General features: G+C 32.3%; 1 protein-coding gene across 1 annotated transcript; it reads right to left on the reverse strand.

Annotated features, from left to right (window-relative positions):
• Window positions 1-1,707: 1,707 nt before the first annotated feature.
• On the reverse strand, window positions 1,708-12,695 carry LOC129235275 (uncharacterized). Its single transcript, XM_054868993.1, has 4 exons — window positions 12,534-12,695; window positions 4,492-4,575; window positions 2,487-2,643; window positions 1,708-1,865 (listed from the first exon to the last, which is right to left on the reverse strand). Exons 1-4 carry the CDS (start codon window positions 12,589-12,591, stop codon window positions 1,751-1,753), a joined length of 414 nt encoding a protein of 137 aa, XP_054724968.1. The 5' UTR covers window positions 12,592-12,695; the 3' UTR covers window positions 1,708-1,750.
• Window positions 12,696-12,915: the final 220 nt, after the last annotated feature.

The raw sequence follows: 12,915 nt of genomic DNA on the forward strand, positions 1-12,915 counted from the left end.
TTCTCCTTTTTTTTACTTAATACTTTTTTTTAGCAATCAAGTTTGCTTATTGGTTTTGCTTTCCCTCAAAATCTATTGTCTTTTCGTTTGGCAGATGCTACTGCGTTCATTGTAGGATGTTCAATAAGGTTTCTGGTCTGGAATTCAGTATTATTGCTTGCTTTTTTCGCATAAACACAATGTTTATTTTTTGTTGATTCCTTTCTTTTTAAAATATATTTGTTAGGTTGACTTTTTTTTTCTTTTGAGGACTATTAATTTACCTTATGGATTGTTTCGTTCATTTTCTTCTTCTTCTCTCTTTTTTTTTTTTTGAGATTTCTTTTGGTTTGGATATTTGTACGTTATTATTTAGCTCTAAAAGTTAAGACACGGTAGTTATGATGTGTATTTCTTGAAATCATTCTTAATTCTTTTCTTTTTTTTTTCCTCTTGAAACATGTCTTTCAGATTGGACATTCTTTGTTTGTTATTTTTTTTATTACATGCATGATTATTCCTTAAATTATATTTAGTTTAAGAATTTCTGAAATTAAAGATTTTGATAATATGACTTCGTTAAGAATGTTTTGTATGCATTTTGTGTCCAATAAATAAAAAAATGGCTTTTCACTTGAAAAATAATTCTACAATTTCTGAACAGTAACTTTTATGCAACTGTGCACATTTCTTACTGCATAGATAACTTTACCTTGGGTGTTTTTTCATGCAGCATGGTATAACTTCCAGCATACTGCAATTTATTAGTGATTTTTTTTTTCTTTTGGCATGGTAAAAAAGCCCGAAAAGTTAGGCAGAAATTTATGTAAAATACCAACTTTTAGAAGCCCGGAGGAATCACAAGGAAACAATTCTTGATTACAAAACCATTAATTTGCCAAAAACAAATTAATTTTTTTGAATGATTGATTAAGAATAAATGTTGTATTTAGAGATGACATTTAAAAGTTGTGCACATTTGTTATCCTCATGCCTCTTCTTCTAAACGTTTATCAATAAAAATCTTTTGTCACTTACTGATACTGACATCAAGGTGCACAATATTTCCATTACATTATCATCAGTTATTCTGAGACTTTATTTCAGAGCTTGTTACAAAGAAAATTTCCTATGTCCTTTATAACAAAAAAGATGAACTGTTTTAATGTATTGTTTACTTTGTTGAAAATGTCATGAAAATTAGTTTCAGTTAAGAACGATACTTTCATAACAGACGAAAATACTCTTCAGTTTTTCAGTTCTGATAAAATAATAAAAATGAAACTTCTGTTAAAAGTTCTGCGTTTTTCAAGCTACATTTTTAAGAGCTTTTCTTTCCTTCTACTGCACCTATTTTTGTGAATTCAACTACAATTAGAGTTTAATTTTTTTTTATGTAGTAAACCTACTACGGTCAAGTTGCGATAACTCGAAGCTTTATAACTCGAATAATTCCTTCATCTTGAAGTTTTCATATTTGGTCCCAAAATATTGAGAAGGCTTTGGGAACTTCCCATGACTCGGACTACCAATAACTCGTAGGTTTTAGGTGGTCCGTTGCTACTTCAAGCTATGGAAAGTTGATTGTATTTTTGATTGAACTCCTATATATTTTATGCTCTTTTATTTCAGAAGGTCTAAGCAAAGGTAAGGGTTGAGTCTAATAAAAATTATCCCAGCTCTGTAAAAAAAAGTGTTTTATTTAGTACATATTACTCTTTAGTTTAAGTTAACATTTCAGTATTTTGTATCAGTATTTATTTTAAAGTTTTTAAACACGCTCCGATTCAATATCTTTTGTGGCTTCAGCAGTCTTCTCTTCTGCAACTGTATTAGGTACTCCATCTGTCTCATCGTCTTCCATTTTAGGTAGACGTAAAATCCAGCTATTCAAATAAATTGTGAACAATCAAGGAATTAAATTTGAAAACATTTAGAAATCATTAATGAAACAAGATAATTTCAGAAAGATTTAAATGCTTTTCTGAATGTTTAAAAAAGTAAAACGGATGCAACGAGAGGCAAGGGAGTGTAAGTGCAAAAGACAGAACTTGAGCTGACAGAATAGAGCAAAGTTTTAATCACAAGTACAGCTCTTTTACCAATTGCACATCTATTAGGTACTTGGTAGCGATGGCATTTTGCCGAATTCGAGGCAGCCACACATTGAAATCAACAGAACACTTCAAAATATTCTTGCTATTTTTCCTTTTCCCCGTCTAGATTTATTCAAACTACTTAGCCAGCCGCTTCCCAATTTTCCACTTTAAATGTGATCGGACATTAAGGGTTTTTCTTTAGTAATCATTCTAAATCATGCTCGATAGCAGCATCTGTATGAACTAACACTAACATTTCTTGCCATAAAGCAGATTAGTGTTTCTATTATCACTTCGACTGGTCACCTTGCCTCCAAGTTTTCATTTTATGTTTGCTTCAATGTGTCTCAATTTTACAAGTTACATTTGTAAATAACAATATTTTAATCAACACTAAAGTATATTTACATAAACACTCCAATCGGTATTGTTGATAATGCAGCAAAAACCAGAAATATTAATCCAGGAAAGAAATTCAGTGTAGCGTTCAGAACCTGCGATACGGCAATAGCAGCAACTATTGGAACAATGGTCTGGGCAGTAGACATGAATGAAAATATTTTTCCTGAGAAAGAAGGAAAAACATTGTTATTACGAGTCCTTTTGACCAATATGAAAATATTTTTTTTTATCAAGAACTTATTGATAAGTTAATATAAAAGTTATCACTTAAAATTTATCGAGACTTGAAGAAACAGTTGTCTGAAATGTCTCCACAACATATAAAAGCCCAATAAATTTAGTTATTGATAGTTATACTATCACGGTTATTATTTCAAATTTATCGAGACTTGAAGAAACAATGAATTTAATCTGCAATCTCCCCACAACTTATTTAGAGTCCAAGAAGTCCATCAAGAAATTATGGATAGTTACACAAAACAATTACCACTTCAAATTTATCAAGACTTGAAGATTGAAGAAGCAATAACTTTAGTCTGCAATTTTCCCACAGCGTATTAGAGCCCAAAAAAATATTGATTATTATACTGTAACGGTTATCCCTTCAAATGTATCGAAACTTGAATAAGCAATAACTTTAGTATGCAGTCTCCCCGCATTGCATTAGAGCCCCACGTGTACTTCATTGATATTTAATTTCGTTTAGCAGTGTCATAATCTAATTTTAATTTCAAAGAAGTCCTCAACAATCTTCCAATCTATTTTAAGACTTTCAACTACTTATAGACTTTCACTTAGCCGTTGAAACAGCAACCTTGGGCGCATTTGTATTAGCAGGGGCAAAAACTACTTGACCAAACAAAGATGTCTTGCCCATCTTGAAGTTGAGTGTTGCCAAATAATTTTGACACTTCTCGCAAAACCGATGTGTTCAGTTGATACGCATTTGTTTTTGTCCCTTCATAAAAACTTTCAGAAACTAGTTAATTTGAACAGTTTTGATCAAACTCCAGAACGGCTTAAAATCAATACCAATTATTGTTTTTAATGTATAAAATGCATTCATGCAAAATAGTTAAATTACTGTTGAAATTGCAGAAGCGCACCACAGCGCGGATGGAGCGTATTGTTGTGACCACGAAATAATTAAAAGAAAATTTTTATTTACTTAAAAAAAAAAGAAACTCTCGTTCCGTGCTGGATAACTCCAGCACGGAATCCCCTTTCAATTTTTCAACGTTTCTAAATTGTTTTTTTCCTGCAACACATATTTTAATTCATTCAATTATAAGCTGTTTCAAAATGATAATTATTTTTGGGTTATATATGTTACTGTGAAAGCTCGAAATCTGTTGAATGTCGAGTCGACATTAGTGAAGATCAAAATTCACCTACCGTAGACATCGCGGAAAGACCAATTGTTTTCGGTGAGTCACATGTGAAAGTCGACATTTTCCGATTTCGATCTTTCATGGTAACACATACACACATATATTTTTGTCAGGTGCTTTCGGTAAGCTATGCAAAAAAATAACTATTACATTATGAGGTCATAGAGGTTGGGAACTACTTTTTTACGTGTGTCGTACTTAAAATGAGTAATACTCAAATGAAAACAGACGTACTACAGAAACACAGGGAGTTTTTCTGTTTTTTAAAACAAGTTTTTATTTATATTTTCTGTTTATTTAAATTCGTCTCATCTAGGTTGGACCCCAATTCCGAAATCGGACAACGTCCGAAAAAATGCTCGCATCGCGAATGGAACACTGACAAAAGCGCAAAGTCCGAAATGGTGAATTATTTCGGAGTTTGTGCTCTTGAATTTGATCAATTCGCGATGCGGCAAATTAGTAGTAATCCAAGTCAGATTTTACATTTGGCGTACAGGTGAAAGGCCTTCATATGGACATAAATTAATTTTATGTGAGTTGTTGGAAAAATAGTTTCGTTAAACATAGTTTTATGATAGGAAATCAAAAAAGAGGTATGAACTAAATGGTATAGTTACCAGTTTCATTCCTAGAAACGACTTTAGAAACTCTTGCACGACTCGCCAAAGCTAAAAGAGAATCCATAATTCCAACAGAATTTGCTGAAAGTAAATTATGAATTTTAAAACTAATATCAATTAAGAGCTTTTTTCTTAAGTTACTAAGTTATCAGAGCACAAAAGACAAATTGATCATTCTCATATTTTGATTTAAGAGATTATATATTATATAATCTCTTAAATCAAAAAATAAATTTTATATATATATATATATATATATATATATATATATACAAAAGCATATATCCTTATATATTATTTCTGTAGCCTGTTTTTGGTTTCTACGTCAGATTTTCCTCAATTCTTGATCGATTTCTTTGATTTACGCCTTATTTTAAAGCTTATGGTGCTGGCTACTGACGAAAAATAGACCCACGGTCTAAAAATTGTTTTTTTCAGCCGAAAAACCTGTTTTAAAGAACCAGAATGAGGTTTTCGGTTAAACTTATAACTTAAATTTGCGCTATGACCGACAGAGCTGAATAGCTTGATCGGCAGAGCGTTCTCTTCGTAAGCAGGAGAATGCGTGTTCGGGCCCACGTCCGGACATTCTGCAACAAAAAATTAGAGAAATATCGCGGATAACATGAACATTTAATTAAGTGAATACCAACTATGAAGGAATGGAATAAATGAGAAGGAAGCGCTCCTTGCTGATATGAAAACTTGAAGTGACTTTGTGCTAAATTACTTCTGAATATGTACGTTTTTTTTTTCTTTTTAAGCTTTAGCTCTGGTAAGAAAATTAAAGCATAGTGTAAGCGAAAATATAAGTAACAGGTTTAAGATTTCAGACAACAGTAGAATTGTTTTTTGTTCAGAAAAAAATAATAAATCGTATATTGAAATATATATTCTTTTAATGAGTTTTTGACTCTTTGTACAAATAAAAAAATTACTACCGCAATTTGAAGGGTAAAATATATATTTTTTCTTCTTTTTGCAAAAAAAAAAAAAAAAAAAACAAATAGCTTATCACATATTTATTACATTCGAAAAGCTACGCTTAGAAAAGAGCATAGTTCAATTTATTTTGTATTTTAACCGTGCTGTTAACTGATGAACACGTGCTGCCATCTAAATCATAACGGTTCAAGCAGCCTGCGGTAACAAATTGTAAAAATTTTCAAGAATAAAAAAATATTTCTTCAATATCTTATCTTAAATATTATTCCCTTCTCATTTTAAAACTTATCAGACTGGCTAATGAAGAAAAATAGACTTAAGGTCGAAAAATCAAGTTTTCGAAAACGCCCCTTGCTGTTTCAAAACCTTGATGCCGCCTGTAGTTCTTATGCATTTTTTAAAAGCAAAGTTGTAATGCAGTTTTATATTTTTTACGTCGCTTTCGGCAAAAAAAAAAAAAAAAGCCTGTGTGTGTGTGTTCATATTTTAATAAAGCTTAAAAGCACTGGACTTAGTTGTTCGGTTGACTTGATAAGTTTTTTTTCGGTAGAGCGTTCGGCTATAAACTATCTGAACTTCGGGCAAGTTGGGCTGTCCGATATAATATCAAATTTATATTAGTATTACGCATTACATGTGCTCATAACATACAAACGTAATAAAATAAATGCAGTGAGACTGCTACTTGGTGTTTCGACTCCTTTATGCAGGCTACAGTTATCATTCGGATAAGTTGACTGTTAATCGAAGGGTGTTCTTCCTTTTTTTAAAGCTTTGACTACATCCAGACCACTCAGCATAATGTAAGCATAAAAAAGTATTGGATTTACCTAAAGGAAATCCTTTTTGTGCAGAAAAACATTTTCATTGTATGCTGAAATGTAGATGTTTCAAATAGCAGTGTTCGACCTTTTGTACAAATGAAAAAATACTACGCCAAATTAAAACTACGAGTTTCACCCAGTAAACCTTTAATTTTTTATTCGCGCGAATACGATATAAAGCATTAAAATTATTATCAACTTCATTAGCAAGAAATCATTTTTTACTCCTCTCCTTTCTGCTGAAAAAAAAAAAATACATTTTGTCTACGTTCGAAAAATTACACTTAAAAAACGGACTCAGTTCAACTGGTTTTGGTTTTGAATTTTAAGTGTTCGATTAAAAGAGAAACATGTGCGGGCATTTAAGCCGTAACGGTTAAAGCAACCTTGTATGTGAAATAGTTCAATATTCAAATATTAAAAACACTTATTTTCAATCTAATTTATTATTTCTCTAGAATGTTCGTTTCAATCGCTACGTGAGATCTTCGTCATTCTTTAATCAAATTCCATGCTTTGCGAATAATTTTAAATCGTATCATGCTGGTTAATGACAAAACATAGAAGCATGATATTATTATTATTATTATTATTATTATTATTATTTTGGCAAAAAGCTTTTTTGCTGTTTTTTACTACGCATTCCTTCAATGAATAGCTTTCGAAAAGGAAGGCGCAATTGCTAGGTTTGTTGGGGTGTCGGACTGTTAAAAGGAATGGCGCCAATTCGAATCCGTGCCAATAAATATCTCTTTAATGTTTCTTTTCCTCCCGTCAGATGCTCACATGGGCAGGACTGTATTTACTACAACCTGTTTTTTTTACATGCACAATTATTGCTTTTTCACGAGTCACTACTCAGTCACACTTTTAATGATATTTATGTTTGAATTGAAAATATGTGCGACCGATGGTGAGCGATGATCAAATTATCACAACGTTGTATTTAACGAGGTTTTGTTACTGATGTCTTTAAATTACATACCTTCTCTTCTGCGCTTACTTTTTTTTTTTCGGTTCTTCTTCATGATGTTCTTCCTTTGAAATTCTTAAAGAGCGAAATATCTTATGAAACGATTCGAAGCACAGTGCGGAGTTCGCATGGGTCGACTAGTGAAGAATTATTTCTGTAGCCTGTTTTTGGTTTCTACGCGAGATTTTCCCCAATTCTTGGTCGAGTTCTTTGATTTACATCTTATTTTAAAGCTTATCGTGCTGGCTACTGACGCAAAATAGACCCACGGTCTAAAAATTGTTTTTTCTGTCAAAAAAACCCTGTTTTAAAGAACCAGAATGAGGTTTTCAGTTAAATTTATAACTTTAACTTGCACTATGACCGGCAGAGCTGAATAGCTTGATCGGCAGAGCGTTCGACTGGTAACCAGGAGAATGCGTGTTCGGGCCCACGTCCGGACAATCTGCATCAAAAAATTAGCGAAATATCGCTCCTTACTTGAACACTGAATAACAATTGTAATGGAGTAGATGAGATGGAAACGCTCTTTGCTGTTATAAAAAAATAATGAAACATTGAACTAAATTAATTCTTTACTGTACGTTTTTTTTTTTTTTTTTTTTTTTTTTTTTTAAAGCTTTGGCTCCGGTAAGAAAATTAAAGCATAATATAGGCGAAAGTACCAGGTTTAAGATTTCAGACTACAATGGAATTGTTTTTTCTTCAGAAAAAAATAATAAATCGTATATTGAAATATAGGTTCTTCTGCAGAGTTTTGACTCTTTGTACAAATAAAAAAATTACTACCTCAATTCGAAGGGTAAATTACGTTTTTTGTAGAATTGTAACAAGAAACTTGTAATAGAATTGAACAAATTGTAAAAATTTTCAAAAATAAAAACACTTCTCTTAAATATCTTATCTTATATATTAATCCCCTCTCATTTTAAAACTTATGAGGCCGGCAAAGGACGAAAAATAGACTTACGGTCGAAAAATCAAGTTTTCGGAAACGCTCCTTGCTGTTGCAAAACCTTGATGCAGCCTAAAGTTCTTATGCAGATTTTTCTTTTTTTTTTTTTTAAAGCAAAGTTCTAATACAATTTTCCAATTTTTTGCATCGCTTTCGGCAAGAAAAAAAAAATTAACCTGTGTGTGTGTGTGGTTTTTTTTTTTTTTTTTTTTTTTTTTTTTTTAGTAAAGCTTAAAAGCACTGGACTTAACTGTTCGGTTAAATTGATAAGTTTTTTTTTCGATAGAGCGTTCGGCTATAAACTAGCTGAAATTCGGGCAAGCTCGGGCTGTCCGACGTAATAACAAATTTACATATAATATTACGCCTTACATGTACTAATAACATACAACGGATAACACACGTAACAAAATAAATGCAGTGGGAATGCTATTTGGTGTTTCGACTCCTTTATGCAGGCTACAGTTATCATTCAGATAAGTTGACTGTTAATCGAAGGGTGTTCTTCCTTTTTTTTAAAGCTTTGTCTTCGACCAGACCACTAAGCATAATGTAAGCATAAAAAAAGCATTATATTACCTCAAGAGAATCCTTTTTGTGCAAAAAAACATTTTTATTGTATGATGTAGATTTTTCTAATAGCAGTGTCCGACCTATTGTACAAAAGAAAAAAAAAATACTACGCCAAATTGAAAATACGAGTTTCACCCAGTAAACCTTTAATTATTTATTCGAATACGGTATAAAACATCAAAATTATTATCAACTTCATTAGTAAGAAACTGCTCTACTCCTCTGCTTTCGGTTGAAAAAAAAAATACATTTTGTCCTTCAAAAAACGGACTCAGTTCAACTGGTTTTGGTTTTGAATTTTAAGTGTTCGATTAAAAGAGAAACATGTGCGGGCATTTAAGCCGTAACGGTTAAAGCAACCTTGTATGTGAAATAGTTCAATATTCAAAGATAAAAACACTTATTTTCAATCGAATTTATTATTTCTCTAGAATGTTTGTTTCAATCGCTACGTGAGATCTTCCTCATTCTTTAGTCAAATTCTATGTTTTACGAATAATTTTAAAGCATTTTTGCTGTTTTTTATTACGCATTTCTTCAATGAATAGCATTCGAAAAGGAAGGCGCAATTGCTAGGTTTGTTGGAGAGTTGTGCTGTTAATCAGAATTGAGCGAGTTCGAATCCTTGGTAATTAATATAGCTTTAATGTTTCTTTTTTTTCCGTCAGATGCTCACATGGGCAGGACTGTATTTGCCACAACCCGTTTTTTCACATGCAAAATTATTGCTTTTTCACGAGTCACTCAACCACACTTTTAATTATATTTATGTTTGCATTGAAAATACGTGCAACCAAAAGGTCAGCGATGATCAAATTATCACAACGTTGTATTTAACGAGATTTTGTTACTGATGTCTTCAAATTACATGCCTTCTCTCGTGCGCTTACTTTTTTTTGATTCTTCTTCAAAATGTTCTTTCTTTGAAATTTTTAAAGAGCGAAATGCCTTATGAAGCGATTCGAAGCACGGTGCGGAGTTCCGCACGGGTCGACTAGTATATATATATATGGGTGGAGCGAAAAAAACGAAATTTCCTTTTGCGAGTTGCTATAGTGCGGAAAAGTTGCAATTGTTGAAGATTTAAAAAAAAAAAAAACGGATAATATCTTTCGATTGCTCAACGAGCCTGAAAATTTGGAAAAATGGAAAACTTCACTTTTTTTACAATTTTGTAAAAAATTTTGCGTGAATGTTTTTTTAATGCTCTAAGGGGCCATTCATTAATTACGTAAGAATGATTTCGGTAATTTTTGACCACCCCTCCCCCATGTAAGGGTACGTACGATTTTTCACCTCCCCATTCTTACGTAAGATTCCATTTCGTTTTTCATAATAATAAAATAACAAATACATTACTAGAATCGTTATTGAAAAAAAAAAATAAGAACCTTTTTGTGTAACGAAATATTTACTAAAAAGTTAGAATCTAGGCTGAATGTTTTTTCGACATTTTTTTTTGTTTATAACGCGATACTAATTAAAAATAAAACATACCACACATAATGCGTTTCATTTATTATATTTTACGCCTTTGTAAAACAAATAAATACAGCTCTTCCTAATACGTTTTTTATCTTCCAGACGCAAATGAAATATGATCCCTGCCAAACCACTTGACCGCGCGATTTCTAATAAAAGATATCTACTTCGAAAATCTTACGTAAGAATTTCTTTGACCCCCCTCCCCAAGTAAGGATATGTAGAGATTTTTCAAACCCCCTGCCCCTCGGGACCTTTACGTAATTAATGAATGGCCCCTAAGACGGAAAATTTGCGATTGGTACAGCCTTGAGAAATTAAAAAGAATTATTTGAATCGAATAATACCTTCCAAATCAAGAACAAGCCTTAAAAATCGAAAAAATTGAGAATTTCAGCTTTTTTATGTGATTAAAAAAAAGTCCCTCTCCCCCTTTTTTTTCGTTTATTTTTTGCATTAATATAGGGATAACCCTTTTAAAAAGCAATATATGACACACAAACATTCATTTATTTCTCAATTTTGAAGGTATCTTCTAACCATGCAGAAGCGCCATTTTTTTATTATATTCTTTTATTCATTTTCAGATAATAGAAGATTATAAAATGTTCAGCAAAATTTCTACCATTCAGTACACAAGTCTTATTGTTTTAAGTGTTACTTGTTGAATCTAATTTATAATCAGATTTTTGGAAACTTGGGCATAATTTGATGTGGATTTCAATGTTACTCTTATTCAGGGGCGTGCACTGGAGGGGGGAGGGACACCAGTTAGCCCGGGACCGAGTCTGAAAGGGACACAATACATATTTTTAAAGATAGGGTTGAAATACAGGAGTAAACAGCATTTAGGGTGGCCCGGAAATGTCATTTGTGACGGGCCCCAAAATTTCTGTGCACGCCCCTGCTCTTATGTAACCATCCCTTGATTTTAATTCACAAACTTTAAGCGAAGCCTCCGGCACTGGCTTCACGTATCTTTCGACTACTGCTTCAGGACAACATCAGACGTTTAATTAGCTCAATGCCGGTTCGTGTTGCGGCATATCTTGAAGCAAAAGGGGTCCAACACTCTATTGAAGCACTGTATTTATCTCATTTCTTAGCCTGTATCTCTTTAACTGCATGGACTTTCGGATCAAGTGTATCTCTAACCTTTATTAATATGTATATTAAATTTTACTTCAATCCGAAGCTTTCTTCTTGGGGCGCTATTTTCAATGTTCTTGAATATATATATATATATATATATATATATATATATATATCCATTTTTAGTCAAAGAAATGGATGAATAGTAACTTCTGTAAACTCTATTCATATCTTTGGATAAAAAATTCAAAAATGTTCAGTTTTAATGCAATTAAATAGCTAAGCAATGAAAGCTGCAGCTACTTTGTGCGACACTAAAAGAATATGGATGTGGCAGATTATTACGTTCTCAAGTACGTGTATTATTTTTCTTTCAGTTCAAAACCTTTTTGAATCAATAAGGGGAGAAGTGAGTAATATGAAACAGGAAGAACAGCGAGACAACAGCAATATATTTTCTGTTTGGATATTTCCAACCTGGAAATTTTTTTGAAAAGTCACGTCGACATACTGTGAACATTATAGAAAAAAGTTTCCGTTCAAGAATCATGTAAGAAAAATAACTATGTCAGCATACATGAAATACACCGCCAGCTATGTTTGCCATAGCCCAGCTTATAGGGCGGTAACTTACTGAATATATGTCATCATAGCTTGAACCCATCGAAGTAAATAATCTCTACTGTTTGTTGCACTGTTTCCTAACGGTTAGATAAACATTACAGACCAGTATTATTAAGCTTACATTAACCTAACGTTTATTATAGATGTAGAATGAGGTTGTTGGTTTTCTTTGTCTGAGAATGGGAGCCATTAAGTTAATACTTTGCAACGGAGGAACAGTGAGACAGCAACAGTGAGACACGATTAATTCTTTGTTCATTGCTCCCACGGCACATTTTTATTAAAGATGGAGAAATTATGCATTGGTTTAAATTTTATTGCAATTAGGATGCATGAGCGAATCATATTTGCATCGGTTTTGCACAGAAAAGTCACAAATTGCCAAGGTCCGTTAAGCATCAGTGCCACCTACTGGGGCTATGTACCAAGCTATCTTTAATCTCAATGGATACAATTTCCGGGTACTTCCTCTTCTGAAAATTACTTATACTAGTTGGCAAACAAAAAATATTTAAAATTTTGATTTAGCAAATATTTTACAGTTAATAAAAAAAATATTACGCAAAATTACCTGCATAGTATATGTATTCATTTGATGCGAGTCCAAGTCCAACGTCTTGTAATAACATAGAAGTGGCTCCTACAATTCCAAGAATAGAATCACCGAGTTTTGCTCGTTTAAACAGCGGAACAACGAACAGAATAGATGCACTTCCAACCAGAGAAAAAATTCCAGAAATTGTTGAATACTTAGTGTTGTCCCAATTATATCGGTGGTGTGTGTATGCGTATTCAATAGTTCCACTAGCTGAAATTTAAAAAAAAAATGAATGAAAAGATTCAGTCCTTATACTTTTTCACGGGCTTTATAGGGGAGAGTGTTGTACCTTGGGACAATTTTAATTTTTAACGTCAATTATTGGAATCAAATTTAAAATCTAAAAGTTACATTA

Source organism: Uloborus diversus, chromosome 2 (genome assembly GCF_026930045.1).
Source record: "Uloborus diversus isolate 005 chromosome 2, Udiv.v.3.1, whole genome shotgun sequence".
NCBI classification, from domain to species: Eukaryota; Metazoa; Arthropoda; class Arachnida; order Araneae; family Uloboridae; genus Uloborus; species Uloborus diversus.

Bases quoted from the DNA above. Each gene is read 5' to 3' on its own strand.
- LOC129235275 (XM_054868993.1), bottom strand. From the start codon at position 12,591: ATGTTATTACAAGACGTTGGACTTGGACTCGCATCAAATGAATACATA. The intron at 2,644-4,491 runs GTAACTATACCA...CTTCTTTCTCAG, and splicing joins CGTTTCTAGGAATGAAACTG to GAAAAATATTTTCATTCATG. The intron at 1,866-2,486 runs GTAAATATACTT...TTATTTGAATAG, and splicing joins ATACCGATTGGAGTGTTTAT to CTGGATTTTACGTCTACCTA.